Consider the following 16,664-nt stretch of genomic DNA (forward strand, 5'->3'; position numbering starts at 1 on the left):
ATGTGCAGTAATAGATGCTGACGTGCCTCACAGGTTGATACTGTGGTGTGATTATCTGTGTGCTCCTGTCGCTATGACAGTAATCATGCTGAAGTTTCTGCCCTGGACGCAAAAATCTGTGACCTACATTACCAGTGTTATGAAACGATCTAGTTTGTTTTTCAAAACACACCTTTGTCAGTGTCATATACAGTATATTACATTTGTTTTTGTGAGGGATGATTTATAAATGTATATGTGTGGAAACATGTAACTATTTGTTATGAGAGGATGAATATGTTCTTCGTATAAAGTGAAGGACTGTTATTGAATAAAAGGTAATATAATAAACTCAAAGCATATACAGTATACTGTATGCTGGATTGCTTTGTTTATTAAATAAATGAAATAAATAAAAAGTGGCATTTGTTCATTTAGATTTCTTTAATATTAGGCAACAATAGGGTATTTTAATTTTGAATAAAATATATTTAAATATTAAATTTTATTTTGACAACGTTCTACATCCACCCTCATTTTTCTGTGTTTTAAATATTCTTTGAAATCATGTTTTTCTCATGTTTTAGAATTTTTCTAGTCTATAAAAATATTTTTACTAAATATCTCTAATTTCTTTGCAAGATTGCATTTTACAGTTTGTTTTTGGGGTAGGATCTGAAAACACTAACATAAAAAAATATTACAAAATGTATTCAGAATGCACATGACTTTTTTTTAGATCACCTGAATACATGCATGTATAAATATATATTCACGTGTGACAGCAGGCTGAAATGAAGCCCGTGTGATTCACGACTCATTAATCCGTCAGACAACAGGTGGAGGTTTAAGCGAGAAGCAAACTGGATGTTTTTTTGCTGCTCATTCATGTTCACGGTGACGATGAATCATAGCGAGTTGAGTTTTCTGTCCACCCCTGATGAACAATTAGCATTGCACACGCCAGCAGTTTAAACAGGTGCTCGTCTTTGCTCCACTGGACTTTACATCAGCTTACACACACACACACACACACACACACACAAAGAGTTGCCTGTGATATAATACACTCACACATCTGATCATCTGATCTGACATAATAACATTTAATCTGTGAACTGAACTGTGATGTCACTCTATGACCCATAAAGATGTGCTCATGTCAATATGTTAATAATGCCACCTATGATTCACAATGCAGGGTATACATGAATAATACAGAAGCTAGTGACAGCTTATCCAAAACAATCTTTTGTTTGACCATCAAATGTAGAAGTTGATATTCAGATTCAGACTTTTCTCCATATATATCTCTGAGCAGAAATTACTGTTTCTATTCTGAGAGATTCTCCATTTTCATGAATCTGACACTTGAGCTGACATGGTAAACATACACATGCCCACTGACAAGATGATCTGAATAATTGATGCATTTGTGGATGGGAATACATGCTTTAATCGCTCTGGATGTGCAGTTTGTAGGTGTACTATGCAGCTTTTTCCCTGTGCAAGTTTGTGATATAAGGTTCTTTTTCCCATTCAAGTGGGGTTCAAAAGTCTGCATCCACACTGAAAATTCTAAATCTAATTTAAACCTAACAAACCCCCCAAAGTTTTGACATACGATGAAAAAAAAAAAAAAAAGATTTTGCACTCTTTCTAGGTCATTAATCAAAAAAGCACATTTTATGCTCTTTGGAACATTCTTAAATCATGCTGGAGAACATGATCATCAGGTTTTGTTTATATCAGCGGCAGTGTATGCTGTCATTAAAATAACAAATACTAAGGGTGTTTTCACACTTGGTCCTTTTCAGGGGTCTGAGTGTGGTTCGAGAGATTTTTGGCCCATATGTGAACATTCCAAATATTTCAGACCCCTTTAAAGCAAACCAAACCGAATTGAGACCATCTCGGGAGGTGGTCTGAGTATGATTCGCTTGCATTCTGTGGTTTGTTTCGCTAATAACGTGCATTGTCAACACAAATGATGGCACCGCGGATGGCTGCTGTGTGGAACTCTCTAGCATTTTTGTTACTTTTGTTTGTTTGTCATGTTTTTGTCACTCTTTCCCGATCAGTTTTACCAGGGATGATGAGCTGTTCAGAGTGGATTGTGTTGTGGAATCATCTGGGAAAACAAGAGGTGGTGGAACATGCTTTTACATCAACAAAAGTTGGTGTACAGATGTAACAGCATTGAAGAAGATGTGCTGTCCTAATTTAGAAGCACTCTAATCAATTGTAAGCCTTTCTACTTGCCGTAGGAGTTCTCGTTCATTCTGGTGAGTGTTTATATCCCTCCACAAGCATGCGTGAACACAGCATTGCAACAGCTGGATGATCACATCACAGACACGGAGCAACAACACCCAGACTCACTTATTATTATTCTGGGAGATTTTAATAAAGCTAACCTCACCCGTGAACTGCCAAAATACAAACAACACATCACATGCCCCACCAGAGACAGAACTATACTGGACCACTGCTACACCACTGTAAAGGATGCATATTGCTCTGTCCCACGTGCAGCTTTAGGACTCTCTGATCACTGTCCAGTTCATCTTCTCCCAACCTACAAGCAGAAACTAAAATAAGCTAAGCCTGCAGTAAGGACTGTAAAGAGATGTACTAATGAAGCAAAGCAGGAACTTCAAGCATGCTTTGACTGCACTGATTGGAGTGTTTTTTTGAAGCTGCAGCCACAGACCTGGATGAGCTCACAGCTACTGTGACATCATATATCAGTTTCTGTGAGGATATGTGCATCCCTACTAGGACATTTTTATCATTCAAAATGATAAACCATGGTTTACAGGAAAACTCAGACAGCTTCGTCATGCCAAAGAGGATGTGAGGATGTGTACAGAAGTGGGGATAAAATATTGTACAACCAGGCCAGGAACACACTGACTAAGGAAATCAGAGTGGCTAAAAGTAGCTACTCTGAAAAGCTGAAAAACCTGTTTTCAACCAACGATCCTGCATCTGAGTGGAAAGGCCTGAAAAGCATCACCAAGTACAAGACCCCCCCCCCACTCTGTAGAGAGTCAACTAATGGCTGATGAACTGAATGTGTTTTACTGCAGGTTTGAAAAACCCAGTCTCACACCCCTCCCCTGCTCTGATCTTCACACATACACCAACACCTCCTGGAACTCCCCTCCTCCCCCTTTCTGCTACTCAATCTGCACTTATGGTCTGTGAGGAGGATGTGTACCGGGTCTTTCGGAAACAAAAATCTAGGAAAGCTTCAGGCCCAGATGGTGTCTCACATGCCTGTCTGAATGTCTGTGCTGACCAACTGGCCCCCATCTTCACACATATCTTCAATAGATCACTGGAGCAGTGTGAAGTTCCCTGCTGCTTCAAACACCCCACCAACATTCCGGTCCCCAAAAAAAACCCAAATCACAGAACTTAATCACACTTGTGGTCATGAAGTCATTTGAGGTTTTGGCATACCCGAAGGACATCGCTGGACCCCCTTCAGTTTGCTTACTGAGCAAACAGGTCTGTGGATGATGCTGTCAATATGGGACAACATTATATCCTGCAACACCTTGACTGACCTGGGACTTATGCAAAGATTCTATTTGTGGACTTCAGTCCAGCCTTCAATACCATCATGCCTGATCTTCTCGCAACCAAACTGACCCAGCTCTCCATTCCCACCCCAATCTGTTGATGGATCACCAGCTTTCTGACAGATAGGTAGCAGCTAGTGAAACTGGGAAACTCACATCCGGGACCCTCACTTTTAGCACTGGTTCTCCTTAGGGATGTGTTCTCTCTCGAATACCCTTACACGAATGACTGCACTGCAAAGGACACCTCTGTCAAGCTCCTGAAGTTTGCAGACGACACCACAATCATTGGCCTCATCCGTGATGGTGACGAGTCTGCATACAGACGGGAGGTTGAACAGCTGGCTGTCTGGTGCGGTCACAACAACCTTGAGCTGAACACGCTCAAAACAGTGGAGATGACAGTGGACTTCAGGAGAAACCCTTGTTTCACCTATCACCAAAAAAGATTCCTTGTGTACGTGAGAACACTAGGCAATAAAGCTCATTCTGATTCTGATTCAAAGCGATCTGGGCTCACTTGATTTTCCCATTTACATAATACCAAACATGTTTGGCCCTGACAAGCTACCGTACACCAGTAATGATGATGTGCAAAGAAGAGATGCAACGAGCCACTTATGTTTTTATGGAGATGACATAGTTGCTGATGAAAACTATTTAAACTCCTCACAAATCATACTCAAACATCTTTCTTCAGTGTTCTGTGCAAATGAAGACTCAAAGGTTTAACCAGATCACATTGGAATAGTGCGTGACGGTTAAGAAATTACGATAGGAATATATTACTATTGTTTTCAATTAATGGAAGTTACCCAAGGCTGTCAATTGATAAAACCATGATCGTTTGTATTTTTATGTTGGTAATACGACTAATATACCATGTTCCATGATTGTATTTCTTGAATGTTGCCTCTAAATATAGTATTAATTATAGAAAAATAGTCAAGTCATTTTTTATTTGTGTAACACTTTTCAAAACACACATCATTTCAAAGCAGCTTTACAGAAAATCATGCTTTAGAAGAAAATTAATTGTAATATCTATAAAGTCTTAGAGTCATCATTGTGTAGTTTGTAGTTCTTGCCCGGGCATCAAAAATGGTGTCGCCATCTGATGTGACCAGGGACCCGAGGTATTTGAACTGGATGGTCTTCTTCAAATCCTATCTGTCGATGCTGATGGTGCCATTGGTTTGGGGGCCACACTCCAAGTACTCGGTTTTTTGGACATTCAGCCGCATTCCATTCTCACTAAGCTGATCTTTCCAATTCTGCGCATGGTGTTGAAGCGCAGGGCGGGTCTCATGTGAAAGCGCCACATCATCTGAATACAGGAGTGTCCAGGGGAGCGGTGATTGCAGGTCAGCCGTCACCGTATCCATGCAGAGGATAAACAATAGGGGCGAGAGGGCTGATCCTTGGTGGACACCGACATTGATGTCGAAAGTTGGTGAAATCCGGCTGGACATCGAACCACACTTGTGACATTACAGTAAAGAAGTTGGGCCCAACTCACATACACTTCTGGGACACCATGGGATCACAGCGCTCGCCAGATGAGGTTGTGTTGGACCTGATCAAAAGCCTTTTCCAGATCTAGAAACGCCATGTGCACCGTGTTGTTCTTCTCCCGGTGCTTCTCCATCAGCAACCGGGGGGCATGGATGGCGTCCGTGGTGCCACATCCTTTCCAATTAACATTTTTTATTGATTCATAGATATACAACAAAGAAAAACACATACACATCGAATCAACATTTAACATTTAACCCCCACTAATACCCCGCCCCAATCACCAACCCCACCCTGACCCCCAACAAACACCCCTGTGGTCACATATAATAATACACACACACACACAAAAGAAAAAGAAAAAAAATAATATATAATAAACATTCATAATTAAAACTAAACTTCTTTCTACAGCCTCTCCCCGAGAGTCCCCCAAAAATGCTAAATAATGGCCCCATTTCCTATCAAACAAGTCCCAAAACCCCAGCCTTCTACTTGCCAGCTCCTTGAAAGCTGCCACCGTCCCCATCTCTGCACACCACTCTGGAAATGAGGGTGCTTCATCCGACTTCCATCCCCTTAAAATAATTTGACTGCCAATCATGATTCTGGTCAGAACCCAATTTTTTATGTGTTTATCCCCCAAATTTATGATCATCCCATCACCCAAAATACAGAGTCTGGGGCAAAGTGAAATTTGAGTGCCCAAAACGTTACACAAAAAACTCTGAACCTTCAACCAAAATTCTTGGATCTTAAAACACAACCAGAAAACATGGATTATGTCTCTATCTTCAGATTGGCATCGCCAGCAAGTTGGTGTGTATTTCAGACCAAGCCTATACAATCTAGAGGGGGTACAATTAGAATCTGTAGATACAGACTTGATGTTTTTTAGAGTCCTAGCCCACACTCCCTCCGCCAATACCAAGTTTAAATCTTTCTCCTATAATCTCTTGATAGAAGTTAAATCTCCGACCCCCAGACTCTGAATTAGCAGGGAGTAATACACTGATGCCTCATGACCTTTTCCAAAAGCAGTAATCACCTTTCCCAGAGTATCTGCCGCTTTAGGGGGGTGTGTGCTACTCCCAAAAACAATACATAGCAGGTGGTGCAGCTGTAAATACCTATAGAACTGAGATCTGGGAACCCCAAAATGTTGAACCAAATTTTCAAATGATCTCAACACTCCACTCTCATATAGGTCACCGAGTGTAGTAACCCTCCTCACAATCCACTCTGACCAGCAGTAAGAGGACTTCTTAATACATAATTTAGGGTTCAGCCATATGCAACATTTAAATAAATGTCCGAATTAAACACTCTGGACACTTTTGTCCATGCCAAGTGCAAATGCGAGGTAGCAGGGTGTAACTTAACTTCTCAGATTCGTTTTATAGAAAGGCTTTGCAATGGCAAAATAGGGACAAGAACTTCCTGTTCAATACAAAACCAGGGAGGGGAGCCCACCTTTGTCAATCGGCCTATGTAACTTTTTAAAATGTAATCTAGTATGCTTACCATTCCAAATGAATGATTAAGCAATACTATCAAATTGTTTAAAATAAAAGAGGGGAACTTCAGTTGGGAGAGATTGTAACAGTTACATTTTGGAATACAATTAATTTTAATAACATTAACCTTCCCAATCAAAGATACATGTAATGAAGCCCACCTGCCCACATCGCTCGAAAACCTTTTTATTAAGGGGTCAAAATTAACTCTAAATAAATCAGACAAATTTGCTGGGAATAAAATGCCCAAATACTTAATGCCCTGTTTGGGCCACTGGAAGACGCCCGGTTGGAAAGCCGTTACTGGGCAGTACGCTGTCAGAGCCAAAGCTTCGGATTTAGACTAATTGACTCTGTATTCCAAAAATTTAGAAAAGGAGTTGATAATTCTGTGGAGGCAAGGCATAGATCTAGTGGGGTCAGAGACAAATAATAAAATATCATCTACGTAAAGTAAAAGCTTATGCGCCATACCTCCCGCCATCACCCCTGGAAAATCATCTTCCCTTCTTATCGCGGCTGCTAATGGTTCCAGGGCAAGACAGAACAATAATGGGGAAAGAGGGCAACCCTGCCGAGTGCCCCTATTCAGAGTAAAATAATCAGAAATTAATAAAAAAAATTTGTACCGCTGCTACAGGGGTGTCTATAAAGTAACTTAATCCATCCAATAAAAATATTTCCGAACCCATACATTTCCAAAATCTTAAAAAGATAATCCCATTCTACCATATCAAATACTTTTTCAGCGTCAAGTGAGATGGCAGCGACCAGAGTCTGATCATTCACCACTGACCACATGATATTAATGAGACGCCTAATGTTATCAGAAGAGCTGCGGCCCCGAATAAACTCCACCTGATCTGTATGTATAAGAGATGTCATAACTTTACTTAATCGGTTAGCCAGAATTTTTGCCAAAATTTTTACATCTAGCTGGATCAGGGAAATTAGACGGTAACTCTTACACTCGCTTGGATCTTTGTTCTTTTTAAGAATCAGACTGATCCGGGCGGCAAAACACATTTCTTTTATTTCTTATGGGATTCATATTCAACTGTAGGTTATAACAGAATGGCACAATCATAAAACAAAACATGGCAACAAAGAAAAAAATGAAATGACCCCTGTTCAAAAGTCTGCATACCCTTAGTTCTTAATACTGTGTATTGCCCCCTTTAGCATTAATGACAGTGTGCAGTCTTTTGTAATATGTGTCTATGAGACCCCAAATTCTTGCAGGTGGTATAGCTGCCCATTCGTCTTGGCAAAATGCCTCCAGGTCATGCAAAGTCTTTGGTCGTCTTGCATGAATCGCACATTTGAGATCTCCCCAGAGTGGCTCGATGACATTAAGGTCAGGTGACTGTGATGGCCACTCCAGAACCTTCACTTTTTTCTGCTGTAACCACTGGAGGGTCATCTTGGCCTTGTGCTTAGGGTCATTGTCATGCTGGAAAGTCCAAGAGCATCCCGTGCGCAGCTTTTGTGCAGAAGAATGCAAATTGTCTGCCAGTATTTTCTGATAACATGCTGCATTCATCTTGCCATCAATTTTCACAAGATTCCCCATGCCTTTAGAGCTCACACCCCCCCAAAACATCAGTGAGCCACCATGCTTCACAGTGGGGATGGTATTCTTTTCACTATAGGCCTTGTTGACCCCTCTCCAAACAAAGCTCTATTTTGGTCTCGTCACTCCAAATTACAGTGTGCCAGAAGCTATGAGGCGTGTCAAGGTGTTGTCAGGCATATTGTAACCGGACGTTTTTGTGGCATTGGTGCAATAAAGGCTTCTTTCTGGCAACTGGACCATGCAGCTAATTTTTGTTCAAGTATTGTTGTATTGTGCTCCTTGAAACAACCACACCGTCTTTTTTCAGAGCGGCCTGTATTTCTCCTGAGGTTACCTGTGGGTTTTTCTTTGTATCCCGAACAATTCTTCTGGCAGTTGTGGCTGAAATCTTTCTTGGTCTACCTGACCTTGGCGTGGTATCAAGAGATCCCCGAATTTTCCACTTCTTAATAAGTGATTGAACAGTACTGACCGGCATTTTCAAGGCTTTGGATATCTTTTTATATCCTTTTCCATCTTTATAAAGTTCCATTACCTTGTTACGCAGGTCTTTTGACAGTTCTTTTCTGCTCCCCATGGCTCAGTATCTCGCCTGCTCAGTGCATCCACATGAGAGCTAACAAACTCATTGACTATTTATACACAGACACTAACTGCAATTTAAAAAGACACATGTGTGGGAAATGAACTTTTAATTGCCATTTAAACCAGTGTGTGTCACCTTGTTTGTCTGTAACAAGGCCATACATTCAAGGGTATGTAAACATTTGACCAGGGCCATTTGAGTGATTTCTGTTATCATTATGATTTAAAAAGGAGCCAAACAACTATGTGATAATAAATGGCTCCATATGATCACTATCCTTAAATAAAAGTTTTTTTTTTTTTTTGCATGATCAGTCATATTTTCAAAATCAATGCCAAAATTTCACAATTTCTGCCAGGATATGCAAACTTTTGAGCACAACTGTAGGTGTATGCCTGGCTAAATAGATTACTCTTTAGTCTAGACTTAAACAGAGTGTGTCTGCAGCCCGAACAGTGTTAGGAGCCAAATAGGAAAAGGATCTACCTCCTTTTGTGGATTTTGATATTCTAGGAACTATTAAAAGGCCAGAATTTTGTGATCCTAATGAATGTGATTGAATATAGCGTGAGAGAAGTTCACTTAAGTACTGTGGAGCTAGACCATTCAAAGCTTTGTATGCAGTTAACAGACTTTTTTAATTAATACAAAATTGAAAGGTAGCCAGTGTGACGAAGATAAAATGATCATATTTCTTGGTCCTAGTCAGCACTCTGGCGGCTGTATTTTGAACCAATTGAAGTTTATTTATTGAACTTGCAGTACATCCTCCCAGTAATGCATTACAATAATCTAGTCTTGAGGTAATGAATGCATGAATTAGTTTTTTGGCATCAGCAACAGAGCGCATGTGCCATAATTTAGAAATATTTCTGAGGTGGAAGAATGCTGCTCTACAAACACTGGAAATGTAACAAATAATTAATTATCATAAAAAGATGATTTTATGGATTTCTAAAATAGTTTCTTTGAAGTGCACTTAAATTGGAGCAAGAGATATGGGGTTAGTGACCTTATTGGTCAGAGATATTGCTTTGCCTACAGCTGATGATCGAGAACATAACCTGCCCAGGTGCAGGTTAGCCCTTTTATGTTATACGGCGATGAACCTCGATGAAAACCAATCTACCTTACTGATACTGTGAATTCAGAGTTTTCTTGAACTAATTTTAAACTTACCTAGCCAGCCACGTAATCCTGCTTTGTAAAACTGAACATTGGATTTCAACTACTTGTTCATTCAGACACAAGAGAATCAGAGGTCAGGTGCACTGACGTTGGGCCTTGTGCATTCTAATGGTCAGTGGGGTTTAGGTCTGGGCTTTGCACTGTCTAGAGTTCGTTAATTTTAGAGGATGTATGAAGTCAGTTACTCTCATGTTCAGAGTTTTGTTTTTAAGTTCAGTGAATAACAAAAAATCATCTTCTGCAGTAAGATGCACTCCATACATGTGGACTCGGTCCAGCGCTGGATGGAGGACTTGCGGCACATGACGGAGGTAGAGTGCATGTGTGTTCTACAGTCCAAACCCATAGGCGTGGATGAAGATGCTCCAAGTGAGCTGATCGTATCCAGAGTGGGTGCTGTCGGTGAGCACATCACTCGTGATAACCTGCAGACGCTGCTGAAGCGGGCGCTGGTGGTCAGCACAGAGATGGGGAAGATGTTCCAGCGTTTGGAGAAGGGTCGCTGGCAGAGGGTCAACAGCACTGCCGTCAGAGTCAACTGCCACGTGCGCTCGCTGATCCAAGAGTACAGCACAGCCAGAAATGCCCCAGCCGAAATGCAGAAGGTGCATAAGAACATATTCATAAATAAAATAATTTGTTAACTGTTGACTGATTATATTTAAGGTTCCTTTATGAACAGTATGTAATAAATTAACAAAATAGCCAGGGAAATAGTCTATTACAGATAATCTCTTTCTTCTTACTTACTGCTCTGTCATGAACTCTTTCATGCACAGTATCTTTATGGTAAAGACAACCAGTGTGAAATACCCTTTATTGTTGTAAGCCATGGGAATTTAAATTTCCACCTCAGCTCTCCCAATAAATTAAAATGTTATTGGATCAGCAGTAGATGACTAACGGCTCATATGGAATAATAAGCATAGAGCTTTTATATGGGAAATGATGTCACTCAACTCCTGTACTCTCACTAACACTTCAGTCATTTGTCCCAAGATGTGTGATATCAGATGTAATCAAACTGCGAAACTTCATTGTCAGTCCTAAATGTCTGATATTCTGTTTGCTCATCTCTCTTTCTCAGTATGAGAAGTCTTTGCTGGAGAAATGCATGGAGCTCAACGTCATTACTGAGAGGTGAAGAACTCAAGTAATATCCACAACACAACATCTCACGTTATCTCACTCTATTCAAGCCCTTTTACACCAAACACAAATTTTTGCTGCAATTTCTCACCTTGATAAAGATTTAGAAATAATGGATTCCTATGGAAACTTTAACACATGGAGCAAGCATTTGTGCTGACAAAGTGAGTTTTTTTTTTTTTTTTTTTTTTTTTGACAGTACATTTTTTTCCTCACCCGACAATTTTAAACAAACGTAAATCGATTTATTTAAATGATTTGCAGATTATAGAATTCATCGCATTTCAATATTTACTAACAAAGGCCCCAAATGAAGGTAGTTTAGAATAATTTAAATATTTATAAATATGCTATATAGGCCTAAAACATATTATAATTCAGATAATTCAAATCCATTACACCATATTACATCATAACACAGTTAGATAATATAAAATGAGAAAATATTGTTTATTTCCATATCATTAAACATAACTATTATTGGCCAGCTTCCTTTTGCTCTATTTAATTATTGGTCTATGTACTCGTGTGTCAGATGTATGCTTTTGAAGCATCTCACTTTGGTTGCATCGTGTCTCACTAGTTTTCAGCACCTCTAGTCATTAGCACTGTGTTTTTAGGACACTGTGTCAAGTTAATTCGTAGTTTGGAACTTTGAAATACCCATCTCAAGATCCCTGCATTCTCTTGTGCTCGGTCCAGCTGTCACTGGGTGCTTCTCAATTGGAAGGCCGCAGCCTAGTTAGGCTGGATATCTCGGCTAGAGACACAGGAGTGAGGCACCAGAGCAGGAACTGACAGACAAATCCAAATAAACACAAAGACTAATAGGGAGAACACTGATCCAACACCTTGACAGAGAAAACACCTCACCAAAAACTGACACTAGTGATGTTTCGTTTGTGAACAAATCAGTCTTTTTGAACAAATCTTTTAAATGCCCGAATCGTTCTCGTTTACCTTCATACACTGACTGATACATTTTTTCGCTTACTGATGTCTCTCCCTTTTAGAGCCAATGAGCTCTCAAACAAGACTGCTTTGGTGGATACTCATGCATGTAAAGACTGTCTATAGCATGAGCCAAAAGCATTCGAGTATGGGCTGAGATGCATATCATTGGTTTCACCCGCTGAACGAGTCGAGTCGGTCATTTGAGTCTGTGAGATGAGATGTCTCGTTCACATATGGACTGAATGTAAACTTGTTCTCGGTCATATCGTTCAATTCAAGGACGCAGGTGGCCCGTACAGGGAATGTGTGTGCAGAAAAAAAATTCCAGTTCAGTAAAACAAAATATACTTATATAAAAAATACATGCTCTGAAAAAAGCCTGAATATCTTACGCAGTGTAGCTTCTCAAGTAAATTTATTTTAAGGATTTATTTGATTTTTTTTTACTGAAAAAAATAAATAAATAAACATTCTTATTCAGAGTAATATTTTTGCATTATATCCATAGAGGGGGAAAAAAGATCTAATGTGAAATGTGTGTCTAATGTTTCTTGATAGAATTCATATAAAATATAATTGCAACTGGTAACAGGTGCATCTAATGGCTAGAAATATAATTATACCTTAACATAATGCTAAATGTTCATATGGCAATTTACACAAGGAACTATTTCTGATGCCCCACCTGCTGAAAAAAAAAAAAAAACCTATAGAAATGATGATAATAATAATAATTTATTACATTTAACATTTTATTTTACATTTGACAAAAATCTGGATAGGCTCCAGCACTACCCGTGACCCTGCATAGGGTAATCGGCTATAGAGAGTGGATGGATGGACGGATGGAACACTTTTCTAGACACTCAAAGTGCTTTAAATAGTATAGGGGGAATCTCCACCACCAGTGTGCAGCATCCACTGTGTGCCAGAACGCCCACCACACAACAGCAATTGGTGGAGAGGAGAGTACAGTGATGTAGCCAATTCATATGTATAGGGGATTATAAGGAAGCCATGATGGAAAGAGGCCAATAGGCAAATTTGGCCAGGACAACGGGGTTACACCCCTACTCCCTACGAGAAGGGATTTTTAATGACTACATTTTATATTCTAAGGGTTTCCACTAAGAATACAATTACGAGTCTAGTGTGTTTTGGGTAATATTCCATTAAGATTTAACAGTATGTATTGGTTTCCATTATAGATTGTACTGGTCTAATGGTATCCACTAGACCAGTGGTTGTCAACCCTGTACCTGGAGCCTCCCCCCGCAACACTACACATTTTGATATCTCCCTAATCAAACACACCTGATTCAACTCATCAGCTGAGTTTCATTTTATCCACTGTTCAAACGCTCCTCAGATCGCTTCATTTAAAAGCATTAATTTTTTCCAGCTGAATAGACTAAATATAAAATGAAAAAAATGACAATAAAATACTAAGTAATCTCTTCAGTAATCAAAATAATTTTTGAAAGTAACTGTATTCTGATTATCAATGATTTAAATTGTGACTGTAGTGGTAAGTTTTACTTTATAATTACTTATATTTTGTATTTTAAATACATAACAGCATTACATGTAGTTCGTTACTCCCCAACTCTGTTCGTACATTTGTGGACATGCAAATTCCATTTGTGCTGTCCTGCTTTTAAAGACTACAGCATGAGCCAATAGCATGTGAGTGTGGGCTGTGAAAGAGCATGACCTACTGAACAAATTCACTCCTCACTGATCATTTGAGTCTGAACGAGATGAGACATCACAATCATGAATGAACTGAACATAATGGTACACTTGGGTAAGGAGGAGGGCAGGTGTGACAAATGAAATAATAATTTGGAAATTGAGGGGGTGTGGTTAGCACTCAAGACAGACTGAGAGGAGAGCACATGGCAACACAAACAAAAGCCATGTGCTCACAGACAACAAAGGAACTGAATATAAAACAACGAAAATGACAGAAGAACATATGGGAAAGGAACACAAACAGCAACCATGTGCTAACACATAACAAGACACAACATGGGTGTCAGGATCCTGACACAAAGAACTATAAACAAAGCAGACTCTTGTGACAGGATCCTGACATATATTGCCAGTCAACCTGTCCAGCAGGTCATTTAAATTGTTTTTTGAAAGTGTCTTGAATGTTATTCTCATTGAGAAAATCAACAACAAACTTGTCATGGCTGCTGCAGCTTGAAGAGAATGCCATTGTAGACAATATTCATGATGCTATTGGTGTGAAGGGGCCATTTGTCAGCAGTTTGTCTTGTTAACCCTACCTTAAACTAATCGTCTTTACTCCATCTCACATTATCTCACACCATCTCGCATCATCTTACAGCTGTAAAACTGAAGCTCTGATGTCTCATTTGTTCTGTAGATGTCTTCACACAGAGGATGAATACTTCCTCAAATCCATGAAGGAGGCCATTCATGAGATCCTCACTGATGTCAGTGACTCCTTCAGCCATATGATTGACATGGCATTGGCTAATGAGATACAGGTAAAACACAAGCTTTCATAGACAGATAAACTTTAAAAAATGAAGTGCTTGGTATGCTGTTCCAGGGGGCCTATACCACCTGGTTTAGGTGGATAACCAGGTAAGTTTTAGTTTAGTTTGTGTCAGTCCTGGGTTTAATGTACCATGTATTTGGCTTAGCTTCTATCAGTGTTCAATGCCAAAGTAACTTGTACTCAATGGGTAACCTGCTCCTAGCAGGTTTTGTTTGGGGTAACAGATCGCTAAAAGATACTGAACCAATCTGCTTTGAGTAAAGTGACATCTCTGACGCAATTAAGACACTAAGGGTGTTTTCAGACCTGTAGACCATTTTCTTTGTTCCAAAACAGGGACTAAATTGTTACAATGTTGCATTTTCTTCTTGGTTTGGTTCGCTTTCACAAGGCAAATTTCAAAACGGACTAAAACTATGTCAATTAAAGTCACATGTGAGCAAGCTGTCTCCTTATTGGTCACTATGTTTATTTGCTGTTCCAGGATTAAGCTCATCCATTGATATACCGGTTAAAATTATATGACTTTAAAAAATGTGTCAACCATTACACATTTTTGAGAATTTCGAGCGTTGCCATTTAGAGGTTGTGCTCCAAATACATATGATTTGATATGATTTGTAAAGTTTCTGTCATGGTTATTTTTATCCGTCATTAGTTGCATTTGCATTATTTCTTCCGCATATTTACCTGCTAACACACGGGTTGAAACTGGCTCAACCCGGAGATTGTAAAATCTCGCAAAGGTATTGGGTGTCACCCAGCCCACTTAGGTCTACCGTGTCCCATCCAGGGGCCAGACATGGAGGCTCCAGAGGTCTGGGCGTGGGTGCCAAATCGTGCCCTGTCCAAGAGAAAGGAGGTCCTTCCTCAGGAAAATTCGACAGGAAGGGCTGCCGCGAGGAGCGTGAGCTCCGAGAACCAAGTCTGGGTGGGCCAGTACGGTGCCACCAACACGACTTGTTCTTCGTCCTCCCTGACTCTGCACAGAGTCTGTGCAAGCAGGCTCACTGGGGGAAACGCATATTTGCGCAGGCCCCGGGGTCAGCTGTGTGCTAACGCATCCGTGCCGAGCTGGACCTCAGTGAGGGAGTACCATAGCAGGCAGTGGGAGGATTCCTGGGAAGCAAACAGGTCTACCTGTGCTTTGCCGAATCAACTCCAAATCAACTGAACCACCTGGGGGTGAAGTCTCCATTCTCCTCTGAGTGTCACCTGTCACGACAGCACGTCCGCTGTGCGATTGAGTTCGTCTGGGATGTGAGTGGCCCGCAATGACTTCAGTTGCTGCTGACTCCAAAGGAGGAGATGGCAGGCGAGTTACGACATGTGAACGTAAACCGTCTTGCTGATTTATATATGCTACCATCGCCATGTTGTCCGTCTGGACTAACACATGCTTGCCCTGGATCAACGGCCGAAACCTCCGCAGAGCCAGCAATACTGCCAGCAACTCGAGGCAGTTGATATGCCAATGCAGTCGAGGTCCTGTCCAGGAGCCCGAGGCTGCGTGCCCATTGCAAACGGCGCCCCAGCCTGACTTGGATGCGTCTGTTGTGACAACGACATGCCTAGACACATGTTCTAGGGGACCCCTGCCCATAGAAATGCAATGTCCATCCAAGGGCTGAACGTGCAGTGAAAGATCGGCGTGATAGCCACGCGATGCATCCTGCAGCGCCATGCCCATCTCGGGACTCGAGTCTGAAGCTAGTGCTGAAGCAGTCTCATATGCATCAACCCGAACGGCGTAACCGCCGCTAAGGATGCCATATGCCCCAGGAGCCTCTGAAATTGTTTCAGTGGGACCGCTGTTCTTCACCCTAAATGACTTCAGGCAATTCAGCACTGACTGAGTGCTCTCGCTCATGAGGCACGCTGTCATAGTGACTGAGTCCAACTTCATACTGAGAAAAGAGATGCTCTGCACCGGAGAGAGCTTGCTCTTTTCCCAGTTGACCTGAAGCCCCAATCGGTTGAGGTGTCTGAGCACCAGGTCCCTGTGCGCACACAATAAATCTCAAGAGTGAGCTAGAATCAGCCAGTCATCGAGATAATTGAGGATACAGATGCCCAC

The 16,664-nt window shown here is 40.8% G+C and overlaps 1 protein-coding gene across 2 annotated transcripts in view; it reads left to right on the top strand.

Annotated features, from left to right (window-relative positions):
* LOC127435879 (protein inscuteable homolog) overlaps positions 1 to 16,664 on the top strand; it is a 182,543-nt gene that overhangs the window by 104,423 nt on the left and 61,456 nt on the right. For both annotated transcript variants that reach the window (XM_051689624.1, XM_051689625.1), the window contains exons 3-5: positions 10,196 to 10,556; positions 11,039 to 11,091; positions 14,450 to 14,573. In XM_051689624.1, coding sequence (XP_051545584.1) covers positions 10,196 to 10,556; positions 11,039 to 11,091; positions 14,450 to 14,573 — 538 coding nt within the window. The remainder of the gene's footprint in view (positions 1 to 10,195; positions 10,557 to 11,038; positions 11,092 to 14,449; positions 14,574 to 16,664) is intronic.

The sequence above is a fragment of the Myxocyprinus asiaticus genome, chromosome 46 (genome assembly GCF_019703515.2).
Source record: "Myxocyprinus asiaticus isolate MX2 ecotype Aquarium Trade chromosome 46, UBuf_Myxa_2, whole genome shotgun sequence".
Lineage (NCBI taxonomy): Eukaryota > Metazoa > Chordata > Actinopteri > Cypriniformes > Catostomidae > Myxocyprinus > Myxocyprinus asiaticus.